This window comes from Rhipicephalus sanguineus, chromosome 1 (assembly GCF_013339695.2).
Source record: "Rhipicephalus sanguineus isolate Rsan-2018 chromosome 1, BIME_Rsan_1.4, whole genome shotgun sequence".
Taxonomy (NCBI): Eukaryota; Metazoa; Arthropoda; class Arachnida; order Ixodida; family Ixodidae; genus Rhipicephalus; species Rhipicephalus sanguineus.
The window spans coordinates 89299901-89312924 of NC_051176.1; the positions used below are offsets into that span (position 1 = coordinate 89299901).

General features: G+C 45.7%; 1 protein-coding gene across 1 annotated transcript in view; it reads right to left on the bottom strand.

Annotated features, from left to right (window-relative positions):
* Positions 1 to 2569: 2569 nt before the first annotated feature.
* Positions 2570 to 13024, bottom strand: part of LOC119406483 (uncharacterized) — a 104510-nt gene continuing 94055 nt past the window's right edge. The window contains exons 6-7 of the mRNA XM_049411424.1: positions 11163 to 11339; positions 2570 to 2654 (exon numbers count right to left, since the gene is read on the bottom strand). Of these exons, the coding sequence (XP_049267381.1) occupies positions 2570 to 2654; positions 11163 to 11339 (262 nt within the window). The remainder of the gene's footprint in view (positions 2655 to 11162; positions 11340 to 13024) is intronic.

Genomic DNA, 13024 nt, shown 5'->3' on the forward strand with positions numbered 1-13024 from the left:
AGACTCACTCAAGAAATATATTTTGCTCTGTGGGCTCGCTCATACGCAGACTCACCAAAATTTTTCTCAACCAGACTCACCCGAACTCACACTCACTGAACTTTTCCTCAACTGGACTCACTCGGACTCAAACTCACCAGCACATTACTGAGCCGGACTCACTCAGACTCAAACTCACGGCTTCACCTGAGTCTACGTGAGCCTGAGTGAGTCGACTCACGAGTCCGTTGGCGTAAAATTAACTTTTTCGATCCTGGTGTCAATGTTCTTTAACCCCAATATCTCACATAATCAGGTGCTCTACGATGCACCTTTTGATCTTCTGCCGACAAATACGTGTTATCAGTGGTTTCAAACTAGTAAGGACATTTTTATGAAATACGCGACTCATACAAGATATCTTCATCAAGAATTTCCCATGAAAAATTTTCAGGGCAGGTCATGACTCCCTTTTCCCTAAATGACGCGTATGATCAATAAATATTGAGGTAGTGCATGAAGGCTAGTGTGCTGATACGTGTTTAATAGACTTGATTACAAACGTAAGACGATATAAGGCCGATTGTAACGCTGAACATGAGTAGATAGGACCATAGGCCGGCAAGAAACGGTGGAGCTCACTCAGGCGCACTCAAGAAATATATTTTGAGCTCAGAACTCACTCGAACTCAGACTCATCAATATTTTTCACAAACGGACTCACTTGGACTAAGACTCACGAAAAAGTTTCTTCAACCGGACTCACTCGGACTCTAACTCAAAAATATTACTCACGTGGACTCAATGAGACTCAGACTCACGGCCCGATCTGAGCCTGAGTGAGCCTGAGTGAGTCGACTCATGAGTGAATTTGCCGACCAATGTTTCTAGCTGCCTTCATGAAACTGCTCGGGCGCGCACGCGAGTCTTGCGGTGAGGCACATGTTCGGCGTTCCATTCCGTAATGTGGAGCTATTGCGTCAAATTGTTTCGGTATCTATTCCGAACTCTCCTCTTCATGGTAGTCTCGCTCTGAGGTTCAGTGAGTATGCCCTCTACCCGAGATTTGGGCTCTCTTGTTCCCAGCAAGGTAATCGTGACCTGGCGCCCATAGTAATATTTGTTGGAGGTTCACGTCCCAAAACGACGATGTGATTATAAGGGACGCCGTAGCTTTGGTCTCTGGAAATTTTGACTATATGGTGTTCTTTAACGTACAGCTAAATATAAGTACACAGGGCTCCAGCATGTTTGCCTCCACCGAAAAGCGACCGCCACGGCCAGTATTCGATCCCGCGACCTTCGGGACAGCAGTCGAGCACCATATGCACTAGACCACCATGGCTGGTTTGGCGTCCATCATATTATTGGGGCTGTTACAAGTAGGGCACAAGTTTTAAACTGCCGCGGCGATCTGGGAGAAGGCATTGAACACGTGGTAATCTGTCCTCGTACATGGCTGCATCTGTGTACAGCGTGCCGTGAGAGCTGGCTAACTTCTTTCGTAAGCCTCACGCGCGAGCACATCGACGGCCTTTGTGTTATTTTAATCAGGATTGATATTCCTCGGTGCGGTGGCAACGTAGAGGAGCTCCACTATGGGGAGGGGGGGAAGGGAAGTCATGCATTGCTTCAGTGCATTCTCGATTTGCGTTGAATTGCACGGGGTGGCTTAGGTGTCGTAGGGCTGTTCCCATTTCCGTTAGCCATACCCGTTCCCTCGGTATCACCAGGTGCGACTCTATCATTTCACTTACGTTTATCGTGCTGAGCTCCTCGTGGCGTCTCTTGGATGTTCATGGCTGAAGTCCCTGCGCCTGTTGATAGGCTAGCCGTAAAAATGAGTCCACTACTGTAGGTGGCGGCTTGAGAAGGTAAGGTAAGGGGTGCTGTAGATGAGACTACTTGTGATCAGCGCGTGGATGATCTTGACTACGTCGGCTTCTTTCAGTCTATTCAGAGATACGATGGATGAGGTGCATGGTTTGTGTGGTGTGCTTTACCAGATATGAAGGACTGTCTCGCTTCCCCCATCGCTCTGTAGGTGAAGGCCCAATATGCCCATTGGTTTAACGCTTTCTTCGACCTTACCCTCCAACAGTATTTCCACTTCTTTTAAAAATTTGTTTTCTTCGTCTTGATTTCCGCCGCAGAGTGATCACCGCAGATTTCTGGGGCGCATTTGAGCCCGCGTTTTTTAACATAGTCTCCGATGGCCTCTGCGCCTGCTTGAATAGCTTCTTGCTGCTGCCCCAAATCCACCTCACGATGTGGTCTGAGCATATGGCCCTCCGAATCTCGGGTGTTACGTTCAGGCGGTTAGGGAGCTTGAGCATTGCCAGGTTAAGAAGAACTGGAACAAGCGCGCATTGCGGCGCGCCTCTTGCGGGTACAATTTCTTTCCCGTGTTCGGAGCTATACGAGCCCAGCAGTTGCCATGCGATCATTGAGAAACGATCGTTCGCAGGTTCCTCTGCCGCATTGCGTACCGATTTTTGCCTCGTGGGAGACGTTTTCGAAAGCTCCCTTCACATAAAAAGTCTATAATGCACCCATTGTTCTATTTGGCGTAATATCCAAAATGTTCTCCTTAAGCTGCGAGCTCCCAGAGCTGGGCAAGAAAATCATACATGGTCGAAGGTAGAATTTCCTTCTCCTCCGTGTGCTTGTTGAGTCTGTTCAGAGTCAGTTCAGAACAGCGTGCTCGAAAAGATTGCCTAGGGAAGACTTTAGCGAGATAAGACGAAAAGTGTCGACTTTCCCGGTTTGGGTATTGGAGTTTTCTCAGCGTATTTACACGCAAGAGGCACATCTGCCTCGTTCCATAGTCTGTTTTATCGCCACGGTCAATTTTTCGTCTAAGTTGCCAAAGATCTTGTTCGTCACGTTGTCCTTTTGTGGGTTGGTATTTCTGGTTAGGCCGCAGATTGCTCCCAGTGGCTAAAACATTTCAACGTGTTGGTGCATCCGCTCGTTCTCCTCGCCTCCGTATTCGCCATTCGCAGTGGAAGCGGTGACCGTGTCTCCGGTGTAGTTCTTCCATAACTCTTCGAGAATATTATCTGTCCTGCCGTGGTGGCGAAGCGAGTGTTTTATTGCGATAGCAATTATATGGACAGTCTCGGCTGGCTTTTGTCCGTCCCCGTCACCGCCGCCGTCATGCACCGTATATGTATAAGTATGTATGTATATATATAAAAGCCCCAAAGAAAAATAATTAAGAAAAATGCTTCCGAAGCGCGGAATCCAACCAGGGACATCTCACTCCGTAGCGCGTGACGGTAAGCACTACGCCACGAAACGCAGATCCTCCAGGTAGCTAACGGCGAGCGTTATATACACACCCTTCACCGCTGGCCGGACACAGAGACGGCAGGCGCTTATAAGCGTTTCTTCATACCAGCGAGATGGCGCGATGTGCGCGCTGGGCGTTGGGCGCGCTTTGAAGGTCGTCGCCCCGCTCCGGCGACCACCGATGCTCTGCGCCCTACAGGGCGTGGTCGCATTCGTGCGCTTATCTCAAGGAAAGAAGGGGGGCGGGCGTGCGGTTGTATGCCTTGTGCTTTCCCCTCGATGTCTGCGCTGAAGTCACAGAGCGTACGAATTTCACTTCGCCCGCTGCAGCGGCCGCGTTTGCGAAAGTAGCGCGCTGTTCTAACAGAAATAAGTAAATGCGACATTTAGTTCGCGCTCGTCCTGTGTGTACCTGTGCATTCGTTTCGTGCGTCCTGGGGTGCTATTCTGGACATTGTCAAATTCCGCCATATTGTCAAATTCCGCCATGTTGATGATTTGATTGGTCACGCGAAGTCGTTCGCATTGTGGCGCTGCAATGGCGTTACGACACAGGAATCCGCGATGACGTAACGTGCCAAAAAATAGTAAATTTTTTCCGAAGCAACGCTTCACCGTACTCTGTCATGTAGAAATAAAGTTTGGGTGAAACAACGAAACCGAAATATGGTACTGAGCTGTGCCTACGGTCAACTTGCGGTTTATCGAAACTACTGCTCGCTTGACGAAGAGCCGCCATGTCTGCAACACGATTGGACATTGCACTGATGGCGCCCATTGCGTCACAGGATCTCACTTTTTGTAGCGTCAAATTGACGTTGCGTGACGTTGCATCCTGCCAAATTTGCAGCTTAAAATGTGAGAACGATGAAGTGCCCAAAATTGGCCGCCATATTGTTATAAATTGAGTTGCTTGTTCGATGTGCAGCCTCACATACGTATGTGTAGATGTCATTCCGTGAGTTACTTTACAAGCATGTTTTCGTTTAGTAATATTATAAAGTATTGTACATGAAGCTTGCTTGTTAAAGGTTATTGTTTAATTTGGCTTGTTCGAATTTGCGGTTCTCGCCGCAAGAGAACGCTAGATAAGCGAAGAAAAATGGCGCTGCCCTTTGTTGTGTAGTGGCTGGAGCTGCAGGAAGCATCATGAGTACCGCGATGCTTTTGTCATGACCGATCAATTATTTCAACTGTGGTGCCGGCTGACGAAGGACACTGTGCGATGGCTGTGCGGGGAGCTTCGCCAGGGCCTGGAGAGGCGGCGTACGGACACGAGAACAGCCCCGGCCGTTGTTGTTGTTTTTGTTGAGCTACAAGTGCTTTGCGCCCTTCGCTTGTTCGCCACCGGCAGTTACCACGACGCGATCGCGAACAACGAGGACGTGGCGACGAGCTAGTCCAGTGTGGGTCTCACGATTCATGCTGTCATGGAAGCGATCGTCGAGCGTCTCGGCAATGAGTGGATCGCCCTCCCTGCCAAAAGGAAGGCTTTGTCCACATAGATGCAAGATTTGAAGGCTGCGTCGAGGTGGTCGACGACACGTTCGTGTGCATAAGTGCGCCGTATGAAAAGGACGATGGCAACAAGGCTGCTTACTTTTGCCGCAAGAACTTTTGCGCCCTCAGCGTCATGGTGGTGAGAACAAATTTCATCTTATTCAATCTTGCGCATGCTGTTAGTAGAATGCAAATGAGGAACGTGAAAGACAGCTTTTCGCCACTCTCCAGTATTTTAACGACATTTGCCGTGGCTCCAACTGTAGTGATAGAAAAGAACGCAGTAGTCGCGGTAAACAGAGTTTCCGTCACTATTTAGTTTTGGCAGGGGTGACGTGACGCCCTAAAAAGTTCATCGAGCTTCATATTCGATCGTGGCAGCTTTTAAGAAAAATAATGCATGAAAGGAAATCAAACGTGCTGATTGCGCTCTAATTCCATAAACAGTGATATACAGACATGCAGTAACTGCCACATATGAAATGAAAGATACAGCTGTCGAAGCTGCGCTCCGAAAGCAACTCGAGAGAAATAAGTGCGTTGGACCACACAGTTACAGTTGTTCTGCGTGTAGCTGGTTGTATTGCTGTTGCCGACTTCCTTCCAATGCAAACAACACTCTGCAGCTATGTGACCAACCCTGCCGATGACTGCCCTCGCACTCGGGGCCCGTGCACGACGCCTTTATGTGGAAGACATCCACCGTGAGCCAGGACTGGGCAGTGGACGCCGTGGCCAGGTTGGTGAATAGCTGCTTGGTATGTAAGCGTGAGAATGCTTGTGTGGTGTCTTAGTGTAGCAAAAACATTATTCATGGTAATTTTATTACACGCTGCATGGTTCTTAACTACTCAAGTCTGTTTGTCCAAATTTCTGCCCCGTATGTTATTACTGGCAGCTACCTTGGTCGAACACTATCTACTTTAGTGGCACTCGTGTTTCCTTGAATGAAAATTCTCTCATGCACACATTTGAGAAAACAAGTCATACTGAGACCCGAGGCGGCACACAATAATCCGACTTGCTCTCAGTGTATAATTGCAACTTGTCTTTCTATGGTCATGGGAAAGACTACTAGTGCAATAGAAAGGTCAAGCATGAAATAAACTTTCATGAAGAGATTGTATGATCATTTATTATAAAGTGGTGAAATAATAAATAGTAAGCATGCGATGATACAGAAAATGCTACACTCTGAGGCTATGTTAAAAAAAAGAACACATCAAATACAACTGCCATAGATGTTGTACATTCATAAATACATTTATGTGTAGAAAGGACAACTTGTATAAAAAATACAAATAAGCAAGCACAGCCATGTGCTATATAGCAATAAAAGAAGTCAACTGACAACTAAAAGGTATTTCAGTCATGGTTCATAAAAAGCACTAAAAAACAACTCAAACGGTTGCAAAAGAAACCTGCTGTCACGCTTCATTGACGGCCTAAGCACAAAAAAACTAAGGGAAACCAAGCCTTGAGTGCGCTGACCGTCTGCAGCCGCACATCAGTCCCATGCAATCAATAGAAAGCACAACACCCTTACCACCAAAGAAGATGCGCCTTCTGTCACTCGCCCCTTCTCTATGAAAGAAGTTAAAGGTTGCAGTTCAGTAGCTTCGTTGTCATTCCTCCTGACGAAGGAATTGAGTTGATAAAGCCATTTTTTCGTTGAAGCATTTCAAAAGCCGTAATTATGTAACCTAACCAGACAAGCGATTCTGTGAATATGTCTAGCTGCAAAAAAAAAGGAAAGCAGTGCATATCAGTGACACGATGTCTTCGAATAAGTTAAAAGAAGTGAGAAAGGAATAGTACATATTCATGTATACATTCATATTATGCTAATTGGAACACTGTCCTCCACAGGTGATAGTGCATACTCGCTTCAACCTTGGCTGCTTAACCCCATCCCTGGAGCACAACCTGCAGGATCCTCTGCTGCCCGATTCCACTGCACCCACTTTTCATTGCGGTGCGTCGTATAACTGTGCACTGAAGCCCTCAAGGCCCACTTTCGGTGCTTGCAGAGGTACAGAACACTGTACTATGGCCCACTCTTCACGTCGAAGATCATCGCAGTTTGTGTCGTGCTTCACAACCTCGGTGTTTGGCAGCAGCTGCCTGAGCCAGACGACATCCCTTGCACTGAAGAACTCGAATGAGAAGATGCGGACCTTTACAACAACGACAGCGACGATACGGCTGCAGTAGACATGTACCAGGCGGGTAGGCAAAGGCAGGATCACGCTCTGTAGTGGTTCACAGCTGGGCACGACTCGATGTAATGGGGTTTACATTCCTGCGAGATTTGCACAGAAACGTGAAACACAAGAAGCTCTTGCATTGTATTCGATCCTATACCTATCCCCTGTACTTGTGTTCTTGCAGGATTTGTATTCTGACAAAACCTTCATTGTGTTCGTTCATTGAGAGCATGCTAATTGTACCAAGCAGTTAGGCAAAAGCATGCTCAGCTTTTGCCGCAAATCATAGAAGGACTAGTTTGTTGAGACCATAGTGACTCTGTAAACAGCCTGTGCTATTTTGCAGCAGTGCATGCAACATTGAATGCCATTCCAGAGCATTGTTTTCAGCACTTTATTCACAATGCGAACCCATGTGATGACTGTACGCGTCTGGCAGGTGTGTACAAAAGCTCTATTCATGTAGTAGCCACTCGTACATGCAAGAGCACAAGCTTGCTGTGGTTGGTAATCTATGTAAACGATTATAGGCACAAAACGAACCAGTACCGAAAGGGGCAACGTGGGCACAGCACTGTGTAGCTACTTTCTGTCCTGGTTTCTCTGGTGGACTATAAAAGTTTACATGCAAGAGTAATACATGATATTTCAGAATGTATTGTGAGTCAATTGATCTTCTTCTGTCAACTCATCATTGTGAGTCAATTCATCATCCTTGCAATAATAAAAAGCAGTCAAGTTGTCTCATTGCTTACATCATTGTCTTATCATTCACTGCTGCCAACAACAACAAATGATGCCTCTAACATTGTACCAGCCAGTTTTGAAACCAGCACATCTGCATAAAAGACATCTCTTTGAATGCAGTTTGTGCACTTCTTAGTGTTGCCAGTGCAATGTAACATCAACTGCATGAAATAGTACAATTGCTCTTCTTTATCTGTGGCCATTATGCACTTCTTATCCGTATGTTGTAAGCAACGTGGAAGTACCTTCCACAGTTAACACCTTCGGAGGTGCATCACTTCTGTGGATTGAGATTCGCCTAGACTTTATCTTTCAGATTCAACTGATCGCGCGTAACGTGAGGTCCTGAAACTTAACTCTTATTGCTTCTGCTTATGTATATTTACATGATCGTAACTTTTACTTACAGTAGTCCTTACGCATCCTCAGCAAAACATATAGCACCATCTTAATGATCACGACAGTTCAGGAAGATACTTCGCAACTCAGCTGGCTGTTGGGCTAGTTGGCACATTACTTAAGATAAACTAGACGCGGAACAGCCACCGCAACAAAAAAGACAGAAGGAACAGAAGGGGCATTATTAATACTTGCAATGGTGTGCAGCTCGCTTCTGGACGCCGCGGGCCCTGGGAACGAAGGGCCACCGCAGCCCAAGACGGGGTCGACGCGCATACTTGTAACGATGCGGGCGTCGTCCACCGAAACGTGCGTCGCCACATCGAACGGCCCTCCGCCTGTTCTCCTGCAATAAGCATGTGCATAGCTGAAACTTCAACACCACCCGAGTGAAACGCAAGCTTACCTGACTGCACCGTCATTCCGCGCCTCGAGGTCGAGCTGCCGCCACTCCGGCGGCGGCCTGCTGCTGGGGCCCAGGCGGTAAGGCGCTCTGTCATCGTCTGTCACGGCTCCCATCGTACCTCCGGCAGTAAGTCGCAAACCACCCTCCCCATACAGGGACGATCGGTAAAAAAATGGAACGTCGCGGCCCACTGTTCGCGATCTGCCGACATAACCACAGAACACCTACAAAAAACAACCAGCGAAATAACGATGTCGGCAATGTCGACGCTGGCTTGGCTGGCTCGCTTATTGGCTAAAAAAGTTACTATGGCTTTGCCGCTCATCTCCAAATATGGCGCTAAATTGCAGGCGTTATCGTCTGCTTCACAACTTTAAAACTAAGCGCTTCACTTTTATTTTATTTTTTTGTTGCTGTATTAACAATTTGAAATACAAAATACTATTTAATTGCACGTTTCTTTGCATCTTATGTCTCCTTCACGTCACGTTTCGCAAGCATTTCATGCGTTTGCGTCATCATTGTGTACACGTCACGCCTACGTCAAATTTGACAGAAAATGGCGGAAGTCCAGAATAGCACCCCTGCTTTGTTTCAGCAGTGCGCTTCAAGTATTGAACTGTGACGCATGATAGTTCGCGCTCGTCCTGTGTGCGTTCTTTTCGTGCGTCCTTTGGGCTCGAGCGACACGCTGGCAATATCGAGCTGCTTTCCGTTCTTTTTTTATCTCCTGCGCCCCCTGACCATTGGTCAAACCTATCACGTTTCGGAGCATCACCTAGATTTTTCTTTTCTCGGCATTCCGTGCACGCTGTCGCAGCTCCGGTTCCAATTTTGACGGCATTGTAGCGTAGCATATGCTTCTGACTTTTTGTGAGATTACATGGCTATGCGCATTTTCAACTTGCGGTAACATTTTTCTTTCTTCCATCTTCCTTGGAGGCAGGACTTCCCCGCCCATAAATGTTGAAGATCAGGGATATAACCAGCGTTGTGGTAGTTCCTGTAGAGTTATTGTGTGGGGTTCCACCGAATTTCTTCGTCCAGCTTTCAAGGTAATTGGTGCTTTCCCGTCCCGTAGCCCCCATTTGTTCGCGAAATTTGATCCAGTGCGTCAGCCTTTTCCCGTATACTTTTGTTCTTATGTGTTCGTGTGTCGACCTTAGTTCATATGTAGCGGTCACTTCCCAATGATTCGTCGGAGAGATTGTCTTTTATTGTCAACAAGGTACTGGGAAAATAAATCGCCACCATAACTATACCTTCAGACTGTCTTTTCATTTTATTATTCGCTTGCACAAATGCATTTGTCTCGTTAGGGTAAAATTAATTAGCAGTTCTAGGTACAAATTATCGCATAAGAACAGACTAGTGGCATGAAAATAAGAACTGCCCCTGAAAACTTGCAAAGTGTCTTTCCAAGGTGACACGAAGATAAGAAACGTTTGCAGTTTAAGTTTATCGCACATTGAAACACCGTGTGATGTTAACCTCAACTCTCAGGAGAGATATTTTCGGCAGAGAAGAAAAAAACTTCAAATTACCAGTAAGAAGATCATGTTTGCAGCACTTCTATCTGGATAATTGTAGCAGATATCACTATATCAGACCAAATTTCACAGCAAAAATCGATATTGCTCACAGAGGTTACTGCAAGGACATTTCAACTCTCGTTTCACAAAACACACAAATGCAGTCAATTTCGGCTGATCCAGAAACATCTTTGGTACAACTACATCCACACAGCAAACAGTGGGAATGATCGCCAGAATTCTTCTGCGTTGCACCATTCCATGTTAAACAGACGATGACGTTCTTTCCGGTAATTCACAATTGGCAGTCAACATTGTTTACCACGCGCATTTCGCTGAGCTGTTTATCACGATAAAAAAGTATTTCTCACAAGGGTGGTTTAATTAAACTTTTTGATTTAAAAAAGAGCGCGAGTATAATTGCTCGTTCTGCACTACTTTTCGCTGAAGTCTCGAAGTAAAAGTTGGCCTATAGGATTGATTTATACACACATATTTCACTGCTACGAACGCCCACGTGTACATGTCACAAGGTACGAGGTGAAACAAAGCAAATTTATGAAAAAATTGCCGCACAAATGACACAAAAATTAGCACTCATCTTATTCAATGGTCAAGCATTTTGGTGGTTCATTCAGGCGGATAAGGCTGTTACGTATCATTTTTTACGCGAATGAGTTCTTAGAAATCTTACAAGTGAAAGGACACATGCACTTATAACAGAGCTGTTGTGTTCTTGATACAATGGAGTAAGTGATTTGGATTTTTTCCCCTTTAATTCTTATTCTTCCTCAATTAGCGAATAACAGAGATGAGAATATAATCGAATGACCACATATATATTTGTCATTTACACTGCCCCTCACACGTATGATGAGGAAGGTTTTTCATTCGCTTGAAGGATTTAATGCACGTCGTGCACTTGAAGGGCTTCTCTTCTTGTGTATAAGAGAATGTGAGGTGAGATGATGCTTCCGTGAAAACGACTTACCACATATGTCGCATAGAAAGGGCTTCTTGCCTGTATGCGTGTGCCGATGTTTACTGAGATTAGACCTATGTTTAAACAATTTAGCACATATGACGCAACGAAATGACTTGACAGCATTATGCGTATTGTGATGATCCACGAGATAACGTTTGTGTTTAAAGCATTTTTCACAGATTTCGCATTTGTAGGGCCTTTCCCCTGACACTTTGTCGGCGCGGTCGACGCCGCCGTGCCCATCGTTGATATCTTTGCGCTGTTCACTTTCCTTGGAGTCAGTAGCGTTCCTGCGTGTAATCGGACAAGGAAATATAATCAGTTGTATTGGTTGCTTTTAGAAAGGAGCATAGCTCGGAAAAAAAATGGAACTCACTCAGACATACTCAAGATCTCTTAGCTCATAGGGCTCACTCCTACTCAGACTCACTAAACGTTTTCTCAAACGGACTCAAACTCACCAACATATTACTCAGGAGGACTCGCACTCGCAGCTCGATATTAGTGAGTCGACTCATGAGTGCGTTAGCGTACAATTAGCTTTTCCGATCATGCTGTCAGTGCTCTTTAACGCCAATGTCTCACATATTCGGTGCTCTACGTGGCGCCTTTTGATATTGCAACTTTAAGTATGAATAATCGGTGGTTTCAATCCAGTAAGGACATTTTCGAGAAAGACGTGACTCCCACGAGATATATTTATCAAGAACTTCCCATAAAACAGTTTGCGGTGGGAGGTCAAGGCTCTCCGCCCGAACTTACGCCTTTGATCAATAAATATTGAGGCGGTGTATGAACTCTAGGGTGTTAAAAGAAGTGTGCGTAGACGTGAGTATAAACATGAGCCGATATAAGCCTAACAGTAACGCTGAAGATGTAAAGATAGGACCATATATTGATCGGCAAAAAAAGTGGAGATCGCACATACTCATTCAAGAATTGTATTTTGCGAGTACGGCTCACTCGGACTAAGAATCACAAAAATGTTTCACAGTCTTACTCGTTCTGACACCAACTCGCCAAAATATTACTCACCCGGACTCTCTGACACTTATACTGACAACCCAATCTGAGTCTGAGTGAGTCGGCTAATGAGTGAGCTACCGTTTGATCACATGGAAACAAAAGTAATAATTTCGGACTTTCACTTACGAAAACCACGATATCATTAAGGCACGCCGTGCCGTTGTGTTCCTGAAATTTCCACTACCTGGGGTTCTTTCACGTTCTCCTAAATGTAATTGCACGGGCATCTTGGATTTCTGCTTCGTCGAAATATGACCGCTGTGGCCGAAATGTAACCCGCGTTTTTCGGACCAGTAGCGAAGCACCACCATCACTCTACCACCGCGGCGGCATGTGTACAAAGCTCCTTGTTGTCTTCATGCATATAGTATTAGTGATTACTTGTACGAGAAGGACACAGTGAGAAGTGCGGCAAACACGTGGTCGTAGTATAATGGTGTATTCCTGCGCAACTTCAACGTGGAATATAGAAGTTCTGATGAGAATGTGTGGGGTATGCCGGCAGATGTGCAAATCTAGGCACCTAAAAGGCCTGCCATGCCGATGCTGGAATATTTTTAGCGCCTTTTATAAGCCCTCCTACATTACTGATAATCTTAAAATAGAAATAGCTCAAACATGCACCAACTGAGCCGTATTAGACGAGCGAATAAGTTACATTCCAGTCGGCATCAACAGAAAAATAGTGAATTGTGTTAACAATCATGAATTTAAACGGCTCAAACTTGCCCAGCTCTTTCTATTTTAGCAGTTACGATCAATAATTTCTCTTGGTCACCATGATTATTCTCAGCCATTTTATATCCACTCTGGGGCGATGAACTCACCCATTGACATTCAGTTCGCCGCATATTGTGCGAGCTGACTCGCAGCAGCGTGAGAGCATACTCGTTATGTTATTGAGAAAGCAAACGTTTACTGCAATGTATATATTTCCGGAAAAACTCGT